Source organism: Oncorhynchus masou, chromosome 1 (assembly GCF_036934945.1).
Source record: "Oncorhynchus masou masou isolate Uvic2021 chromosome 1, UVic_Omas_1.1, whole genome shotgun sequence".
NCBI lineage: Eukaryota > Metazoa > Chordata > Actinopteri > Salmoniformes > Salmonidae > Oncorhynchus > Oncorhynchus masou.
This window is the reverse complement of record NC_088212.1, coordinates 3142854-3162746: the sequence shown is the minus strand read 5'-3', so window position 1 is coordinate 3162746 and position 19893 is coordinate 3142854. Positions and strand designations below refer to the sequence as shown.

Genomic DNA, 19893 nt, shown 5'->3' with positions numbered 1-19893 from the left:
AGAGCCTATTCCCTATATAGTGGTACTACTTTAGACCAGAGCCCTATTCCCTATATAGTGCACTACTTTAGACCAGAGCCCTATTCCCTATATAGTGTACTACTTTAGACCAGAGCCCTATTCCCTATATAGTGTACTACTTTAGACCAGAGCCCTATTCCCTATATAGTGTACTACTATAGACCAGAGCCCTATTCCCTATATAGTGCACTACTTTAGACCAGATCCCTATTCCCTATATAGTGCACTACTTTAGACCAGAGCCCTATTCCCTATATAGTGGACTACTTTAGACCAGAGCCCTATTCCCTATATAGTGGACTACTTTAGATCAGAACCCTATTCCCTATATAGTGCACTACTTTAGACCAGAGCCTATTCCCTATATAGTGTACTACTTTAGACCAGAGCCCTATTCCCTCTATAGTGCACTACTTTAGACCAGAGCCCTATTCCCTCTATAGTGCACTACTTTAGACCAGAACCCTATTCCCTATATAGTGGTACTACTATAGACCAGAGCCCTATTCCCTATATAGTGCACTACTTTAGACCAGAGCTCTATTCCCTATAGACCAGGTCCCATAGGGAGGCCCATATAGCTACTACTACATCCTGTTGTTCAATCTAGTATACATCCCATCATGTTGTTCAATCTAGTATACATCCCATCATGTTGTTCAATCTAGTATACATCCCATCATGTTGTTCAATCTAGTATACATCCCATCATGTTGTTCAATCTAGTATACACCCCATCATGTTGTTCAATCTAGTATACATCCCATCATGTTGTTCAATCTAGTATACACCCCATCATGTTGTTCAATCTAGTATACACCCCATCATGTTGTTCAATCTAGTATACACCCCATCCTGTTGTTCAATCTAGTATACATCCCATCATGTTGTTCAATCTAGTATACACCCCATCATGTTGTTCAATCTAGTATACATCCCATCATGTTGTTCAATCTAGTATACATCCCATCATGTTGTTCAATCTAGTATACATCCCATCATGTTGTTCAATCTAGTATACATCCCATCATGTTGTTCAATCTAGTATACATCCCATCATGTTGTTCAATCTAGTATACATCCCATCATGTTGTTCAATCTAGTATACACCCCATCATGTTGTTCAATCTGACAGCAGCCTCCCATCAGCCTCCCATCAGCGTGAAAGACTCAGGGAACAAGGTCAATGCTGGTTAGAAAGGTTTAGAGGTGTTGTATTTACGAGCTTGTCAGTTAATATGTCTGGAGGTGGCTATTGACATTGTAGTCATTCAGAGACACTTACATTACTGCATTCGTCTGAAGAAAGCTAGGTGAGACAACAACACATCACAACTGTATCAAGTCCTCGGCAATACAGTTATCAGAGATGTCAGTGCTAGTAGGAAAAGACAAGTGTTATTTATGGGATTTATTTAGAGGCAGGGGTTCAGAGGTTTTTATGGGATTTATTTAAAGGGGTTGGGTTTTAGAGGGTTTTAATGGGATTTATTTAAAGGGGTTGGGTTTCAGAGGTTTATGGGATTTATTTAAAGGGGTTGGGTTTCAGAGGGTTTAATGGGGTTTATTTAAAGGGGTTGGGTTTCAGAGGGTTTAATGGGATTTATTTAAAGGGGTTAGGTTTCAGAGGGTTTAATGGGGTTTATTTAAAGGGTAGGGTTTCAGAGTTTTTTATGGGATTTATTTAAAGGGGTTGGGTTTCAGAGGGTTTTATGGGATTTATTTAAAGGGGTTGGGTTTCAGAGGGTTTTATGGGATTTATTTAAAGGGTAGGGTTTCAGAGTTTTTTATGGGATTTATTTAAAGGGGTTGGGTTTCAGAGGGTTTTATGGGATTTATTTAAAGGGGTTGGGTTTCAGAGGGTTTTATGGGATTTATTTAAAGGGGTTGGGTTTCAGAGGGTTTTATGGGATTTATTTAAAGGGGTTGGGTTTCAGAGGGTTTTATGGGATTTATTTAAAGGGGTTGGGTTTCAGAGGTTTATGGGATTTATTTAAAGGGGTTGGGTTTCAGAGGGTTTTATGGGATTTATTTAAAGGGGTTGGGTTTCAGAGGGTTTTATGGGATTTATTTAAAGGGGTTGGGTTTCAGAGGGTTTTATGGGATTTATTTAAAGGGGTTGGGTTTCAGAGGGTTTTATGGGATTTATTTAAAGGGGTTGGGTTTCAGAGGGTTTTATGGGATTTATTTAAAGGGGTTGGGTTTCAGAGGTTTATGGGATTTATTTAAAGGGGTTGGGTTTCAGAGGGTTTTATGGGATTTATTTAAAGGGGTTGGGTTTCAGAGGGTTTTATGGGATTTATTTAAAGGGGTTGGGTTTCAGAGGGTTTTATGGGATTTATTTAAAGGGGTTGGGTTTCAGAGGGTTTTATGGGATTTATTTAAAGGGGTTGGGTTTCAGAGGTTTATGGGATTTATTTAAAGGGGTTGGGTTTCAGAGGTTTATGGGATTTATTTAAAGGGGTTGGGGTTCAGAGGTTTTCGGAAGACGTTTGCCTGTTAGGGGAAAACTGGTTCCACCATTGGTGTGCCAGGACAGAGAAGAGCTTTGACTGTGCTAAGCAATAGCTGCCTTCGCGTGGGAGGGCCAAGACACCAGAAGTGTCAGAACAGAGTGCTGGGGTGTCAGGTGAAGGTGTTGGGTTTGGGAAGAGCCTGAAGGTAGAGAGAGGCAGTTCCCCATGCTGCTCTGTAGGCAAGTACCAGGGTATTGAAGATGATACGACGATAAGAAAACAATTCAAAACGTTTCTGTATTCTAAGTATTTATGCAGATTATACTAACTTTGACAATACACTAGTTTACCTGTACAGTCAGAAAATATTTCAGACATGTTCCTGTATTCAAGGTATTTCTGCAGATTCAAAGAGATCAGTCTATACTTGACAATGCAATACGGACTATATGACATAAATGTACCTGTTGAGATTCTGTGGAAGATGACGGGGATCGGGTCTCTGGTTACGAGAACTTCATCCTCGTTTTCAGAGTTTGACACGTATGTGTTGTCTGTGTTGAAGAAAGAAAGTTAACAAACAATCATCAATAAACAGACTTTACACACGATACCTGGCATAGAGCAACCACTACCTGTAGTTGACCTTTCAACTCAGACAGTTCCACTGACTAGACCCACTACCTGTAGTTGACCTTTCAACTCAGACAGTGCCACTGACTAGACCCACTACCTGTAGTTGACCTCTCAACTCAGACAGTTCCACTGACTAGACCCACTACCTGGAGTTGACCTTTCAACTCAGACAGTTCCACTGACTAGACCCACTACCTGTAGTTGACCTTTCAACACAGACAGTTCCACTGACTAGACCCACTACCCGTAGTTGACCTTTCAACTCAGACAGTTCCACTGACTAGACCCACTACCTGTAGTTGACCTTTCAACTCAGACAGTTCCACTGACTAGACCCACTACCCGTAGTTGACCTTTCAACTCAGACAGTTCCACTGACTAGACCCACTACCCGTAGTTGACCTTTCAACTCAGACGGTTCCACTGACTAGACCCACTACCTGTAGTTGACCTTTCAACTCAGACAGTTCCACTGACTAGACCCACTACCTGTAGTTGACCTTTCAACTCAGACAGTTCCACTGACTAGACCCACTACCTGGAGTTGACCTTTCAACTCAGACGGTTCCACTGACTAGACCCACTACCTGTAGTTGACCTTTCAACTCAGACAGTTCCACTGACTAGACCCACTACCTGTAGTTGACCTTTCAACTCAGACAGTTCCACTGACTAGACCCACTACCCGTAGTTGACCTTTCAACTCAGACAGTTCCACTGACTAGACCCACTACCTGTAGTTGACCTTTCAACTCAGACAGTTCCACTGACTAGACCCACTACCTGTAGTTAACCTTTCAACTCAGACAGTTCAACTGACTAGACCCACATCACAGTGACATATATGACATAACGTGAGATATATGACATAATGTGAGATATATGACATAATGTGAGATACATGACATAATGTGAGATATATGAGATAATGTGAGATATATGACATAATGTGAGATATATGACATAATGTGACATAATGTGAGATATATGACATAATGTGAGATATGACATAATGTGAGATATATGACATAATGTGACATAATGTGAGATATATGACATAATGTGAGATATATGACATAATGTGACATAATGTGAGATATATGACATAATGTGAGATATATGACATAATGTGACATAATGTGGGATGTGACATAATGTGAGATGTGACATAATGTGACATATGACATAATGTGAGATATATGAAATAATGTGACATAATGTGAGATGTGACATAATGTGAGATATATGACATAATGTGAGATGTGACATAATGTGAGATATGACATAATGTGAGATATATGACATAATGTGACATAATGTGATATATGACATAATGTGAGATATATGACATAATGTGACATAATGTCTCATAATGTCTCATAATATGACATAATGTCTCATTGACTGAATAAGAATATGGGGCTCGCTGACAGTCACACTTAGCGGAGAAGGAATCTATATGGTTTCAGAATCTACGACGTTATGGCCATGACCTCATTGGCAGTCTGCGAACGTGAATCACTCTCGGCCTGAGGTCAGAGGGGTCAGTAGACTAAAGTAGTAGATGATGGCTTGCAAGATATTACAGTAGAGGCACACGGAGAGGGAAGTCATGTCAGTGAAGACATGGCGCGGTCCTTACCTGGGTAGTCGTCAGAGACGTGCACAGAGTAGGACACCCTGGAGGAGAATGAAGAAATACATTAAAAACATGATTATTCAAAATACTAATCAATAATTCAGTCAATCAATCCAATGTATTTAATAAACCCGCATTACATCAACAGTTGTGGTAAAGTGACAGAAAAAAAGTGTGTCCAGTAGCTGTCAGTAACTACCAGTAGTTATAGTAAATGGAAAAAAACCTTATTGTTGTCCCCAAGTGACCTGATCAATACATCAATAAGATCTGAATGAAGCAGACGGTGTACATTTACAGTTTCTCAGTTCGTAGTTGACTCAACACTGGGAGCCGGTGAAACTGGCAGGCTCAGCGGCTCTGCGTGGCTCAATAGATAGCAGCAGGAAAGTCCATTTCATATGTTAAAATTACGCAACTTTGTCGATAACTCAATTCACACACGACTTTACACATCCTGTTAAAAAAAGGACGGGTTCGCAAACAGGTTTCCCCGTGGGTGCCTCCAAGAATAACTTGAGAGTGTTTATGAGCAACAGCAGACCCAATTAGCATGATCCTGGTGTCGGCTCAATCAAACTCCCAATCTACTAAATGAGTTCTCTCTCCCAGCAGTGGGTGGGCTTTGAGCGATAGGCTTTGTCACAAATTACATAATATTCCCTACTTAGTGCACTACTTTTGACTAGGGCCCATGAGGTTCTAATCAAAAGTAGGGCACTAATTTGTGACGCAGCCATGGGATCCAACACAGTGGCTGAGCCAGCAAAGGAACAGAAAAGTCTAACCATATGCAGTATTTTTAGCATGTAGGCTACAATAGAAGTCTGTCTGCCAGTTTGTACCAGGGGCCAGAGTTCTCGAGAACTAAGAAAAAGCAGAACATCATTAAAAAGGTGTGAGTTTCAACCAGGGCTGCTCAGAAAACCTCAAAACATCAAACAGGAAAATGGCCCAAACCCAGGTGAATGATTAAAATACTCATTATTCAAATAAGACTTCACGAATGACTGGCAAGACTGTGTCATAACAGACCACATTGTAAAGTCAAGGTGTCCCTGTGAAAATGGGAGGGACAACATATTCAGTAATGTTATATTTCCTGTCCGTTCATAAAGCGTACAATCAGACTGTCACGCCTTGGTCTTAGTATTTTGTGTTTTTAGTTAATTAGTTGGTCAGGGTGTGACATGGGTTTATGTTATTGTGTTGTTGTATTGTTTTTTTGTTGTAGGCATTGGGATTGTGGTTGATGAGGGGTGTGTTTAGTTAAGGTTTGGCTGCCTGAGGCAGTTCTCAATCAGAGTCAGGTGATTCTTGTTGTCTCTGATGGGGAACCGTATTTAGGTAGCCTGGGTTTCACTGTGTATTTCGTGGGTGATTGTTCCTGTCTCTGTGTAGTTTCACCAGATAGGCTGTAATTAGGTTTCACGTTCCGTTTTGTTGTTATTTATTTATATCAGTTATTTCATGTACCGCGATTCATTCATTAAAAACATGAGTAACCAACACGCTGCATTTCGGTCCGACTCTCTTTCGACAAACGAAGAGCGCAGTTACACAGACATTACACGTATATAAACACACGAGGAACATGCCATTATAGCTACAGAGAGTAGGATTATAATTCCATTTTTTTTCAGGCTTTTCAAAATACAAAAAAAATACAAAATAAAAATACTCTAAAATGAATTGAAATGATGTGCAAATAGTTCAAATACAGTCACCAGACATACATCCCATAATTGTCTACATTACAGTGTGTTTCCATGCTGTCCAGAGAGAGTGTAGCTTTGTAGGCAAGGTGCTGTTAATGAGTGATAACTGATGTAATGTAAATATGATATTAACCCTCCATTCCCAATGAGTTGTGAATATCTGAATATTCTGGAAGCAGAACGCATGTTGCCAACCCCGTTCACCCTGCAGCTGTGTACCGTGCTGACTGAGGCAGCATCAAACCTCCGCGTCTCTTAAAGACGTCCACAGGTCAACAGGTGTGTTTCATTCTGCTCTGAGTCCTCCTCCACTACTCCTCAGGTCGACTTTCATTCTGCTCTGATTCCTCCTTCACTACTCCTCAGGTCGACTTTCATTCTGCTCTGATTCCTCCTTCACTACTCCTCAGGTCGACTTTCATTCTGCTAGGATTCCTCCTTCACTACTCCTCAGGTCGACTACAAGAGACCAGACTAGATGACAACACAACACAACAGACCAGACTAGACCACAACACAACAGACCAGACTAGACCACAACACAATAGACCAGACCATAACAGACCAGACCATAACAGACCAGGCCAGACCCCAACACAACAGACCAGACCATAACAGACCAGGCCAGACCCCAACACAACAGACCAGACCACAACAGATCAGGCCATAACAGACCAGGCCAGACCCCAACACAACAGACCAGACCATAACAGACCAGGCCAGACCCCAACACAACAGACCAGACCACAACAGACCAGGCCATAACAGACCAGGCCATACCCCAACACAATAGACCAGACCATAACAGACCAGACCAGACTATAACAGACCAGGCCAGACCCCAACGCCCGTAACTAGCCTAGTGTGTGGACAGATGCTAACCAGACATTAATTTAGCATGTAGCTTAATGAAATTCAATTCAGCATTGAACAAAGGTGCAAGTTTAAGTTTGTTCCACCTGAGTGGGTCTGACCACCAATCAGAGACCACTATGATAACACACCAAATGATGACCACCAATCAGAGACCACTATGATGACACACCAAATGATGACCACCAATCAGAGACCACTATGATGACACACCAAATGATGACCACCAATCAGAGACCACTATGATGACACACCAAATGCGTTTGATGGATCGTGGAAAAAGAGCAGGAATAGGTTTTTGTTGGCTACAGTCCAAGCTGTGTCTTCCAATGGTACGACTGGTGTCGGGATCAAAGATGATATGACCAACTTGAATAAACACTTAGAGGTAAGGAGGACAGAGGTTGTGTAGTCTACAGGAGGACAGCAGTGGTGTAGCCTACAGGAGGACAGCAGCGGTGAAGTCTACAGGAGGACAGAGGTGGTGTAGTCTACAGGAGGACAGCAGCGATGTAATCTACAGGAGGACAGAGGTGGTGTAGTCTACAGGAGGACAGAGGTGGTGTAGTCTACAGGAGGACTGAGGTGGTGGAGCCTACAGGAGGACAGCAGCGGTGTAGTCTACAGGAGGACAGAGGTGGTGTAGTCTACAGGAGGACTGAGGTGGTGAAGCCTAAAGGAGGACAGCAGCTGTGTAGTCTATGGAGGACAGCAGCAGTGTAGTCTACAGGAGGACAGAGGTGGTGTAGTCTACAGGAGGACAGAGGTGGTGTAGCCTACAGGAGGACAGAGGTGGTGTAGTCTACAGGAGGACAGCAGCGGTGTAGTCTACAGGAGGACAGAGGTGGTGTAGTCTACAGGAGGACAGAGGTGGTGTAGCCTACAGGAGGACTGAGGTGGTGGAGCCTACAGGAGGACAGAGGTGGTGTAGTCTACAGGAGGACAGCAGTGGTGTAGTCTACAGGAGGACAGAGGTGGTGTAGTCTACAGGAGGACAGCAGCGGTGTAGTCTACAGGAGGACAGAGGTGGTGTAGCCTACAGGAGGACAGAGGTGGTGTAGCCTACAGGAGGACAGAGGTGGTGTAGTCTACAGGAGGACAGCAGCGGTGTAGTCTACAGGAGGACTGTCAGTCTACCTGTTGTAACCCATTTCCATCCACATCAAAACACTTCCCATGACTGTCATGACAACAACATCAGAATCTACAACTGACGTTTCAAAGTCAAAAACCAGGGGTGCTTTAAAAAAAAAGGTTTTAAGGAACAAAACAATTTCATAGTATCGCACAGTCAAACCCATTTTTCCCGCTAAGAAATGAGATGCATTTATAATACACACTGTGCGTGTTCATAAGCCACAACATGTTTAATTATTCACACTGTTTAGTGCAATGTCCCAATAAACTTTGTTTTGGTGAGTTCTCCTCAGGCTTAAATCCACACTCTCAATGTGACAAAAAACCTCATAAATAGATGTTATTCCACAGTGAGACATACTACCCCCTGACAGTAGTTATATAGGAGGGTGTGTATAGACAGTAGTTATATAGGATGGTGTGTATAGACAGTATAGACAGTAGTTATATAGGATGGTGTGTATAGACAGTAGTTATATAGGATGGTGTGTATAGACAGTAGTTATATAGGATGGTGTGTATAGACAGTAGTTATATAGGATGGTGTGTACAAACAGTAGTTATATAGGAGGGTGTGTATAGACAGTAGTTATATAGGATGGTGTGTATAGACAGTATAGACAGTAGTTATATAGGATGGTGTGTATAGACAGTAGTTATATATAGGAGGGTGTGTATAGACAGTAGTTATAATAGGATGGTGTGTATAGACAGTATAGACAGTAGTTATATAGGATGGTGTGTATAGACAGTAGTTATATAGGATGGTGTGTATAGACAGTAGTTATATATAGGAGCGTGTGTATAGACAGTATAGACAGTAGTTATATAGGATGGTGTGTATAGACAGCATAGACAGTAGTTATATAGGATGTGTATAGACTTAGATAGCTAATCCAAGTTATAATTTTAAAAGCCTAATTGACCATTAGAAAACCCTTTTGCAATTATGTTAGCGCAGCTGAAAACTGTTGGTCTGATTAAAGAAGCAATAAAACTGGCCTTCTTTAGACTGGTTGAGTATCTGGAGCATCAGCATTTGTGGGTTTGATTACAGGCTCAAAATGGTCAGAAACAAAGGACTTTCTTCTGAAACTCATCAGTCTATTCTTGTTCTGAGAAATGAAGGCTTATTCCATCTGAGAAATTGCCAAGAAACTGAAGATCTCGTACAACGCTGTGTACTACTCCCTTCACAGAACACGCAAACTGGCTCCAACCAGAATAGAAAGAGGAGTGGGAGGCCCCGGGGCACAACTGAGCAAGAGGACAAGTACATTAGAGAGTCTAGTTTGAGAAACAGACGCCTCACAAGTCCTCAACTGGCAGCTTCATTAAATAGTACCCACAAAACACCAGCCTCAACGTCAACAGTGAAGAGGTGACTCCAGGATGCTGGCCTTCGAGGCAGAGTTCCTCTGTCCAGTGTCTGTGTTCTTTTGCCCATCTTAATCTTTTCTTTTTATTGGCCAGTCTGAGATATGGCTTTTTCTGTGCAACTCTGCCTAGAAGGCCAGCATCCCGGAGTCACCTCTTCACTGTTGACGTTGAGACTGGTGTTTTGCGGGTACTATTTTATGAAGCTGCCAGTTGAGGACTTGTGAGGCGTCTGCCGGCTGTCAGCTGCTGACTCACTCCCTCTCCTAAATGTGCGCACAGAGGAGGGAGAGAAGCATTCTGGGAAGCACAAGCCTGTATGATAGTTTCTAAAAATGCTACTGTGAACTACTGTAGTTTTAGTTACAGAAAGGAGTGTCACAGCTCTCTGTTGACTATATACTGTATTTCTCACCTGTGAATATTGAGGTAATGGCACCACTTTACAACCGAAGAAAGGTAATAATATGGTATTGATGCGACGGCGAAGCGGAGCAGAGAGTGACATTTACCGTGAATAGGCTTACATCAAGTAGACCGGCCTAACGCTGGAAACATTTCCTACGACATTAGCCTACATTTACTGATAGACGAATCAATTAGCTTACATTTACTGATAGACGAATCAATTAGCCTACATTTACTGATAGACGAATCAATTAGCCTACATTTACTGATAGATGAATCAATTAGCCTACATTTACTGACAGATGAATCAATTAGCCTACATTTACTGATAGACGAATCAATTAGCCTACATTTACTGATAGATGAATCAATTAGCCTACATTTACTGATAGATGAATCAATTAGCCTACGTTTACTGATAGACGAATCAATTAGCCTACATTTACTGATAGATGAATCAATTAGCCTACATTTACTGGTGGATGAATCAATTAGCCTACATTTACTGATAGATTAATCAATTAGCCTACATTTACTGATAGATGAATCAATTAGCCTACATTTACTGATAGATGAATCAATTAGCCTACATTTACTGATAGATTAATCAATTAGCCTACATTTACTGATAGACGAATCAATTAGCCTACATTTACTGATAGATTAATCAATTAGCCTACATTTACTGATAGATGAATCAATTAGCCTACATTTACTGATAGATGAATCAATTAGCCTACATTTACTGATAGATGAATCAATTAGCCTACATTTACTGATAGATGTATCAATTAGCCTACATTTACTGATAGATGAATCAATTAGCCTACATTTACTGATAGATGAATCAATTAGCCCACATTTACTGATAGATGAATCAATTAGCCAACATGGTTTTGTACCAATTATATAATAATTAGAGTTATAAGAGAAGTCCCCCTTCTTCAGATGGTGTATAATACAGTCTGTAGGTCACTAGAGTTATAAGAGATGTCCCCCTTCTTCAGATGGTGTATAATACAGTCTGTAGGTCACGCCCTGACCTTAGAGACCCTTATTATTGGTTACTGGGTGTGACTCGGGTGGGAAAGTCTATGTTTTCTATTTCTTTGTTTTTGGCCGAGTGTGGTTCCCAATCAGAGGGAGCTGTCTATCGTTGTCTCTGATTGGGAATCATACAATAGCTGTCATTTTCATTTTGGGTTTTGTGGGATCTTGTTTTCTGTTTAGTGTTTTTTTGGGGCCTGACAGAACTGTGCGCTTTCGTTTTCACTTATGTTATTTTTGTTTGAGTGTTTTTGAATAAAATAATCACTTTCCACGCTGCCCTTTGGTCCACTCTTCCTACCACCAACAAGAGCCGTTACACTATAGTCCAATAAGGGTGGATAAGGTAGGGTGGACCATATCACCTCCACCCTACCTGACACACTAGACCCACTCCAATTTGCTTACCGCTCAAATAGGTCCACAGACGATGCAATCTCAACCACACTGCACACTGCCCTAACCCATCTGGACAAGAGGAATACCTATGTGAGAATGCTGTTCATCGACTACAGCTCGGCATTCAACACCATAGTACCCTCCAAGCTCGTCATCAAGCTCGAGACCCTGGGTCTCGACCCCGCCCTGTGCAACTGGGTACTGGACTTCCTGACGGGCCGTCCCCAGGTGGTGAGGGTAGGTAACAACATCTCCTCCCGCTGATCCTCAACACTGGGGCCCCACAAGGGTGCGTTCTGAGCCCTCTCCTGTACTCCCTGTTCACCCACGACTGCGTGGCCACGCACGCCTCCAACTCAATCATCAAGTTTGCGGACGACACAACAGTGGTAGGCTTGATTACCAACAACGACGAGACGGCCTACAGGGAGGAGGTGAGGGCCCTCGGAGTGTGGTGTCAGGAAAATAACCTCACACTCAACGTCAACAAAACTAAGGAGATGATTGTGGACTTCAGGAAACAGCAGAGGGAACACCCCCCTATCCACATCGATGGAACAGTAGTGGAGAGAGTAGCAAGTTTTAAGTTCCTCGGCATACACATCACAGACAAACTGAATTGGTCCACTCACACAGACAGCATCGTGAAGAAGGCGCAGCAGCGCCTCTTCAACCTCAGGAGGCTGAAGAAATTTGGCTTGTCACCAAAAGCACTCACAAACTTCTACAGACGCACAATCGAGACCATCCTGGCGGGCTGTATCACCGCCTGGTACGGCAACTGCTCCGCCCTCAACCGTAAGGCTCTCCAGAGGGTAGTGAGGTCTGCACAACGCATCATCAGGGGCAAACTACCTGCCCTCCAGGACACCTACACCACCCGATCTTACAGGAAGGCCATAAAGATCATCAAGGACATCTACCACCCGAGCCACTGCCTGTTCACCCCGCTATCATCCAGAAGGCGAGGTCAGTACAGGTGCATCAAAGCTGGGACCGAGAGACTGAAAAACAGCTTCTATCTCAAGGCCATCAGACTGTTAAACAGCCACCACTAACATTGAGTGGCTGCTGCCTACACACTGACACTGACTCAACTCCAGCCACTTTAATAATGGGAATTGATGGGAAATGATGTAAATATATCACTAGCCACTTTAAAACAATGCTACCTTATATAACGTTACTTACCCTACATTATTCATCTCATATGCATACGTATATACTGTACTCTATATCATCGACTGCATCCTTATGTAATACATGTATCACTAGCCACTTTAACTATGCCACTTTGTTTACATACTCATCTCACATGTATATACTGTACTCGATACCATCTACTGTATCTTGCCTATGCTGCTCTGTACCATCACTCATTCATATATCCTTATGTACATATTCTTTATCCCCTTACACTGTGTATAAGACAGTAGATTAGGAATTGTTAGTTAGATTACTTGTTGGTTATTACTGCATTGTCGGAACTAGAAGCACAAGCATTTCGCTACACTCGCATTAACATCTGCTAACCATGTGTATGTGACAAATAAAATTTGATTTGATTTGATTCGATTTGATTTGCACAAAGATGTCGGTGAATTTCTCCAAAGAGACAAAAATAAATCTGATGATTCTGGATCCTATTTTGACAGGTTGCACATCAAAATATCAGTCAAATCAAAATCAAATCAAATGTTTATTGGTCACATACACATGGTTAGCAGATGTTAATGCGAGTGTAGCGAAAATGCTCATTCATTTCTTGGAATTTTTAATCATAGGTTACGACCTCAGTGTTCTTATTTAGCACTGGAAGGGAATTGTCCAGAGCTCTGCCACTAAGGTAAAGTAACTCTCCATAGAAATAAATAAAAGAAGGCTGTATTTGTTGTTATCAAGCAAAATAGTTACATGTATTGCGCTATAACTTTTTGTCCATATCGCCCAGCTCTAGTGCCTCCCCTAAAAACTCTTTATGTTAATTTATGTTCACTCTTTATGTCCATATCGCCCAGCTCTAGTGCCTCCCCTAAAATCTCTTTATGTTAATTTATGTTCACTCTTTATGTCCATATCGCCCAGCTCTAGAACCTCCCCTAAAAACTCTTTATGTTAATTTATGTTCACTCTTTATGTCCATATCGCCCAGCTCTAGTGCCTCCCCTAAAATCTCTTTATGTTCATTTATGTTCACTCTTTATGTCCATATCGCCCAGCTCTAGTGCCTCCCCTAAAATCTCTTTATGTTCATTTATGTTAACTCTTTATGTCCATATCGCCCAGCTCTAGTGCCTCCCCTAAAAACTCTTTATGTTAATTTATGTTCACTCTTTATGTCCATATCGCCCAGCTCTAGTGCCTCCCCTAAAAACTCTTTATGTTAATTTATGTTAACTCTTTATGTCCATATTGCCCAGCTCTAGTGCCTCCCCTAAAAACTCTTTATGTTAATTTATGTTCACTCTTTATGTCCATATCGCCCAGCTCTAGAACCTCCCCTAAAAACTCTTTATGTTAATTTATGTTCACTCTTTATGTCCATATCGCCCAGCTCTAGTGCCTCCCCTAAAATCTCTTTATGTTCATTTATGTTCACTCTTTATGTCCATATCGCCCAGCTCTAGTGCCTCCCCTAAAATCTCTTTATGTTCATTTATGTTCACTCTTTATGTCCATATCGCCCAGCTCTAGTGCCTCCCCTAAAAACTCTTTATGTTAATTTATGTTCACTCTTTATGTCCATATCGCACTGCTCTAGTGCCTCCCCTAAAAACTCTTTATGTTAATTTATGTTCACTCTTTATGTCCATATCGCCCAGCTCTAGTGCCTCCCCTAAAAACTCTTTATGTTAATTTATGTTCACTCTTTATGTCCATATCGCCCAGCTCTAGTGCCTCCCCTAAAACTCTTTATGTTAATTTATGTTAACTCTTTATGTCCATATCTCCCAGCTCTAGAACCTCCCCTAAAAACTCTTTATGTTAATTTATGTTCACTCTTTATGTCCATATCGACCAGCTCTAGTGCCTCCCCTAAAATCTCTTTATGTTAATTTATGTTAACTCTTTATGTCCATATCGCCCAGCTCTAGTGCCTCCCCTAAAAACTCTTTATGTTAATTTATGTTAACTCTTTATGTCCATATCGCCCAGCTCTAGTGCCTCCCCTAAAATCTCTTTATGTTCATTTATGTTCACTCTTTATGTCCATATCGCCCAGCTCTAGTGCCTCCCCTAAAAACTCTTTATGTTAATTTATGTTCACTCTTTATGTCCATATCGCACTGCTCTAGTGCCTCCCCTAAAAACTCTTTATGTTAATTTATGTTCACTCTTTATGTCCATATCGCCCAGCTCTAGTGCCTCCCCTAAAAACTCTTTATGTTAATTTATGTTCACTCTTTATGTCCATATCGCCCAGCTCTAGTGCCTCCCCTAAAACTCTTTATGTTAATTTATGTTAACTCTTTATGTCCATATCTCCCAGCTCTAGAACCTCCCCTAAAAACTCTTTATGTTAATTTATGTTCACTCTTTATGTCCATATCGACCAGCTCTAGTGCCTCCCCTAAAATCTCTTTATGTTAATTTATGTTAACTCTTTATGTCCATATCGCCCAGCTCTAGTGCCTCCCCTAAAAACTCTTTATGTTAATTTATGTTAACTCTTTATGTCCATATCGCCCAGCTCTAGTGCCTCCCCTAAAAACGCTTTATGTTAATTTATGTTAACTCTTTATGTCCATATCGCCCAGCTCTAGTGCCTCCCCTAAAACTCTTTATGTTAATTTATGTTAACTCTTTATGTCCATATCGCCCAGCTCATAGTTTCTCTTCGAAATTCAACGTATTATGGATGAACTTCTATTTCTGACGGATTAATTCTGCATAGTTACAGGGTTACTGTTGCCTGGTTACAGGGTTACTGTTGCTTGGTTACAGGGTTACTGCTGCCTGGTTACAGGGTTACTGCTGCCTGGTTACAGGGTTACTGTTGCCTGGTTACAGGGTTACGTCTGCCTGGTTACAGGGTTACTGCTGCCTGGTTACAGGGTTACTGCTGCCTGGTTACAGGGTTACTGCTGCCTGGTTACAGGGTTACGTCTGCCTGGTTACAGGGTTACTGCTGCCTGGTTACAGGGTTACTGCTGCCTGGTTACAGGGTTACTGCTGCCTGGTTACAGGGTTACTGCTGCCTGGTTACAGGGTTACTGCTGCCTGGTTACAGGGTTACGTCTGCCTGGTTACAAGGTTACTGCTGCCTGGTTACAGGGTTACTGCTGCCTGGTTACAGGGTTACTGCTGCCTGGTTACAGGGTTACTGCTGCCTGGTTACAGGGTTACGTCTGCCTGGTTACAAGGTTACGTCTGCCTGGTTACAAGGTTACTGCTGCCTGGTTACAGGGTTACGTCTGCCTGGTTACAAGGTTACTGCTGCCTGGTTACAGGGTTACTGCTGCCTGGTTACAGGGTTACGTCTGCCTGGTTACAAGGTTACTGCTGCCTGGTTACAGGGTTACTGCTGCCTGGTTACAGGTTTACGTCTGCCTGGTTACAAGGTTACTGCTGCCTGGTTACAGGGTTACGTCTGCCTGGTTACAAGGTTACTGCTGCCTGGTTACAGGGTTACTGCTGCCTGGTTACAGGGTTACGTCTGCCTGGTTACAAGGTTACTGCTGCCTGGTTACAGGGTTACGTCTGCCTGGTTACAAGGTTACTGCTGCCTGGTTACAGGGTTACTGCTGTCTGGTTACAGGGTTACTGCTGCCTGGTTACAGGGTTACTGCTGTCTGGTTACAGGGTTACTGCTGCCTGGTTACAGGGTTACTGCTGCCTGGTTACAGGGTTACTGCTGTCTGGTTACAGGGTTACTGCTGCCTGGTTACAGGGTTACTGCTGCCTGGTTACAGGGTTACTGCTGTCTGGTTACAGGGTTACTGCTGCCTGGTTACAGGGTTACGTCTGTCTGGTTACAGGGTTACTGCTGCCTGGTTACAGGGTGACGTCTGCCTGGTTACAGGGTTACGTCTGCCTGGTTACAGGGTTACTGCTGCCTGGTTACAGGGTGACGTCTGCCTGGTTACAGGGTTAAAACAGAAACAACAGTTTAGTTCATTCATTCCGAGTGGTTTAGGTTCATGTTTGGGGATGAGCATTGTGACCTGCCGTAGCCGCAGTGGTCTGAGAAACACGCTTGGGTTATTGCTAGTGATCAGGCTGTTCATATATTTTAAAGAAAGCCACATAAACACCCATATAATCTGGGAGAAATGAGGGAAGACTTGAAGACCATAAATGATTTTGTATAAAAAAGATTGAAAACAATCCCATAAATGATTGGATATCCACGCTGTGATGTTCTCTGCTGCCGTATCCTCATTGAGCTATTTCAGAACAAGAAGCCAATCCTAACAGGGCCATTGAGGTATAGGTGGGGCAACGAATCCCATTGTTAGGGGCGGAGACCTCTGGTCATTCTACCCCGTATCTGTCGTGACTCTGTGGATCTCCTTGAGTGACAGGGGGGCGGGGCTTGGTCTGAGAAGCTCCATGCAGGAGGAGAGCAGCGACTTGCAAGTAGCAAACGGAGTAAATTATTCTTTTTAAAGGGATATTACACGTGTTGCGTATCACATTTAACAAACCAAACATTGAAATACTTCTATAGAAGGTAAAGTAAAATAAAATAACAAGTCTGTGCATCACTACCAGCAAATAGTCAAATATGGAAATACCGCCAAGCACTCGTGTGTGTGTAGTACTGTAGGTCTATTTCGGTACATGTGACTTCCTGGTTCTACCATAATGACACAGAAAGAGTCTACACACACACTATAGAAAGAGTCAGCTCAAATGTCTTACTTCCTGAACAAAGTACTAAACAAGACAACGAGCATGTCAACTTGTAATTTAGTCCGTTTTTTTTACACCAAAGAAGTTGAAGACTGCATTTAGTTGATGTCTGTGACTTCTAACCCAGCCTAGTATTTTTAACTAGGCAAGTCAGTTAAGAACAAATTGTTATTTACAATGACATCCTTTTAACAGAGGGTTCAAATGCCTTGTTCAGAGGGAAGAACGACAGACCTTGTCAACTCAGGGTTTCGATCCAGCAACCTTTCAGTTATGGGCCCAACGCTCTAACCACTAGGGTACCTGCCGCCCCTGTTGAAGACACTCTCTCTCTCTCTCTCTCTCTCTCTCTCTCTCTCTCTCTCTCTCTCTCTCTCTCTCTCTCTCTCTCTCTCTCTCTCTCTCTCTCTCTCTCTCTCTCTCTCTCTCTCTCTCTCTCTCTCTCTCTCTCTCTCTCTCTCTCTCTCTCTCTCTCTCTCAATTTAAGGGGGCTTTACTTTTAATCCGTTTGTCTGCATGTTTCTAGACATGGCATATGGGGGTGTTGTGAGCATCTTGAAAAGAATTATACTAAAAACTTGAAAAACAATCTATCATAAACACAATAAAAAATATATAATAATTTATTATTGAAATATCATGGGCGACCAAAAAAAACTAACTATTTTGGACAATTTAAGACCAATTGGCAAACAATAATGCAGATACTAGGGATGGAGGTGTGACCGTGTGGGTCTGGACAGAGGAGATGTAGTCATTGTTTAGGGTACTAGGGTACTAGGGGTCTAGACAGAGGAGATATAGTCATTAGTTAGGGTACTAGGGTACTAGGGGTCTAGACAGAGGAGATATAGTCATTAGTTAGGGTACTAGGGTACTAGGGGTCTGGACAGAGGAGATGTGGTCATTGGTTAGGGTACTAGGGGTCTGGACAGAGGAGATGTAGTCATTGGTTAGGGTACTAGGGGTCTGGACAGAGGTCTGGACAGAGGAGATGTGGTCATTGTTTAGGATACTAGGGGTCTGGACAGAGGAGATGTAGTCATTGTTTAGGGTACTAGGGGTCTGGACAGAGGAGATGTAGTCATTGTTTAGGGCACTAGGGGTCTGGACAGAGGAGATGTAGTCATTGTTTAGGGTACTAGGGGTCTGGACAGAGGTCTGGACAGAGGAGATGTAGTCATTGTTTAGGGTACTAGGGGTCTGGACAGAGGTCTGGACAGAGGAGATGTAGTCATTGTTTAGGGTACTAGGGGTCGGGACAGAGGTCTGGACAGAGGAGATGTAGTCATTGTTTAGGGTACTAGGGGTCTGGACAGAGGAGATGTAGTAATTATTTAGGGTACTAGGGGTCTGGACAGAGGAGATGTGGTCATTGATTAGGGTACTAGGGGTCTGGACAGAGGTCTGGACAGAGGAGATGTAGTCATTGTTTAGGGTACTAGGGGTCTGGACAGAGGAGATGTAGTCATTAAGGTGATCATACACATACACAATGGGGTTGTATGACTTCCTGTTTACAGACATCATTAAGGTGATACTATCATACACAATGGGGTTGTATGACTTCCTGTTTACAGACATCATTAAGGTGATTCTATCATACACAATGGGGTTGTATGACTTCCTGTTTACAGACATCAACATAAAAAACCCTCAGATCTCTCCAAGACGTTATTACACGATTACGATTGGCTCTTGGGTCAAAATAGCTGTCGTATGTAAAAAACTCTTGCTTCGAAACAAAGACACAGTCACGGGTTAGTATATACTATAAATTCGTCACGCTCGACTGACTGTGCTTCAAAACAAAGACACAGTGACGGGTTAGTATATACTATAAAGTCGTCACGCTCGACTGACTGTGCTTCGACACAAGGAACTGGCTGATGTACCACTGTGGCTAAGGCTATAAATAGCTTCGTGGCTTCTGTCTAGTAAGAACCATCACTAGTGCTTTTTGATGTCGTTTTGGTTTTGGTTATTATTATTACAAAATAATCACGCTTTTTGATTTAGATAATTAAAAAAACAAAAAATTAACTACATTATCAAATAATAACATTACAGTGATTTTAGAGATTTCTTTCTTTTTTTTTTTGATTGAATTTCCAAAGGCAAAAGGAGTGAACATTCAATTGCCAAAACATTTAAAATATTCCATTGTGTCTGTCAGGTCCAAATTGGGTAGACGTCCGTAGAGAAAGAGTGAATTACTATTAAATAATGCACTATTTCAGTTATCATATTCTTTAGGTCTGATTTTATGACTTTTAAATGTTTAATTCCTTAAAGTCATCATGTCATCTCTACCCAGGCAGTAGCA

The 19893-nt window shown here is 42.2% G+C and overlaps 1 protein-coding gene across 1 annotated transcript in view; it reads right to left on the bottom strand.

Annotated features, from left to right (window-relative positions):
- Window positions 1–19893, bottom strand: part of LOC135509164 (protein mono-ADP-ribosyltransferase PARP8-like) — a 130891-nt gene that overhangs the window by 100162 nt on the left and 10836 nt on the right. Inside the window, exons 4-5 of the mRNA XM_064929629.1 lie at window positions 4756–4793; window positions 2942–3031 (exon numbers count right to left, since the gene is read on the bottom strand). Coding sequence (XP_064785701.1) covers window positions 2942–3031; window positions 4756–4793 — 128 coding nt within the window. The remainder of the gene's footprint in view (window positions 1–2941; window positions 3032–4755; window positions 4794–19893) is intronic.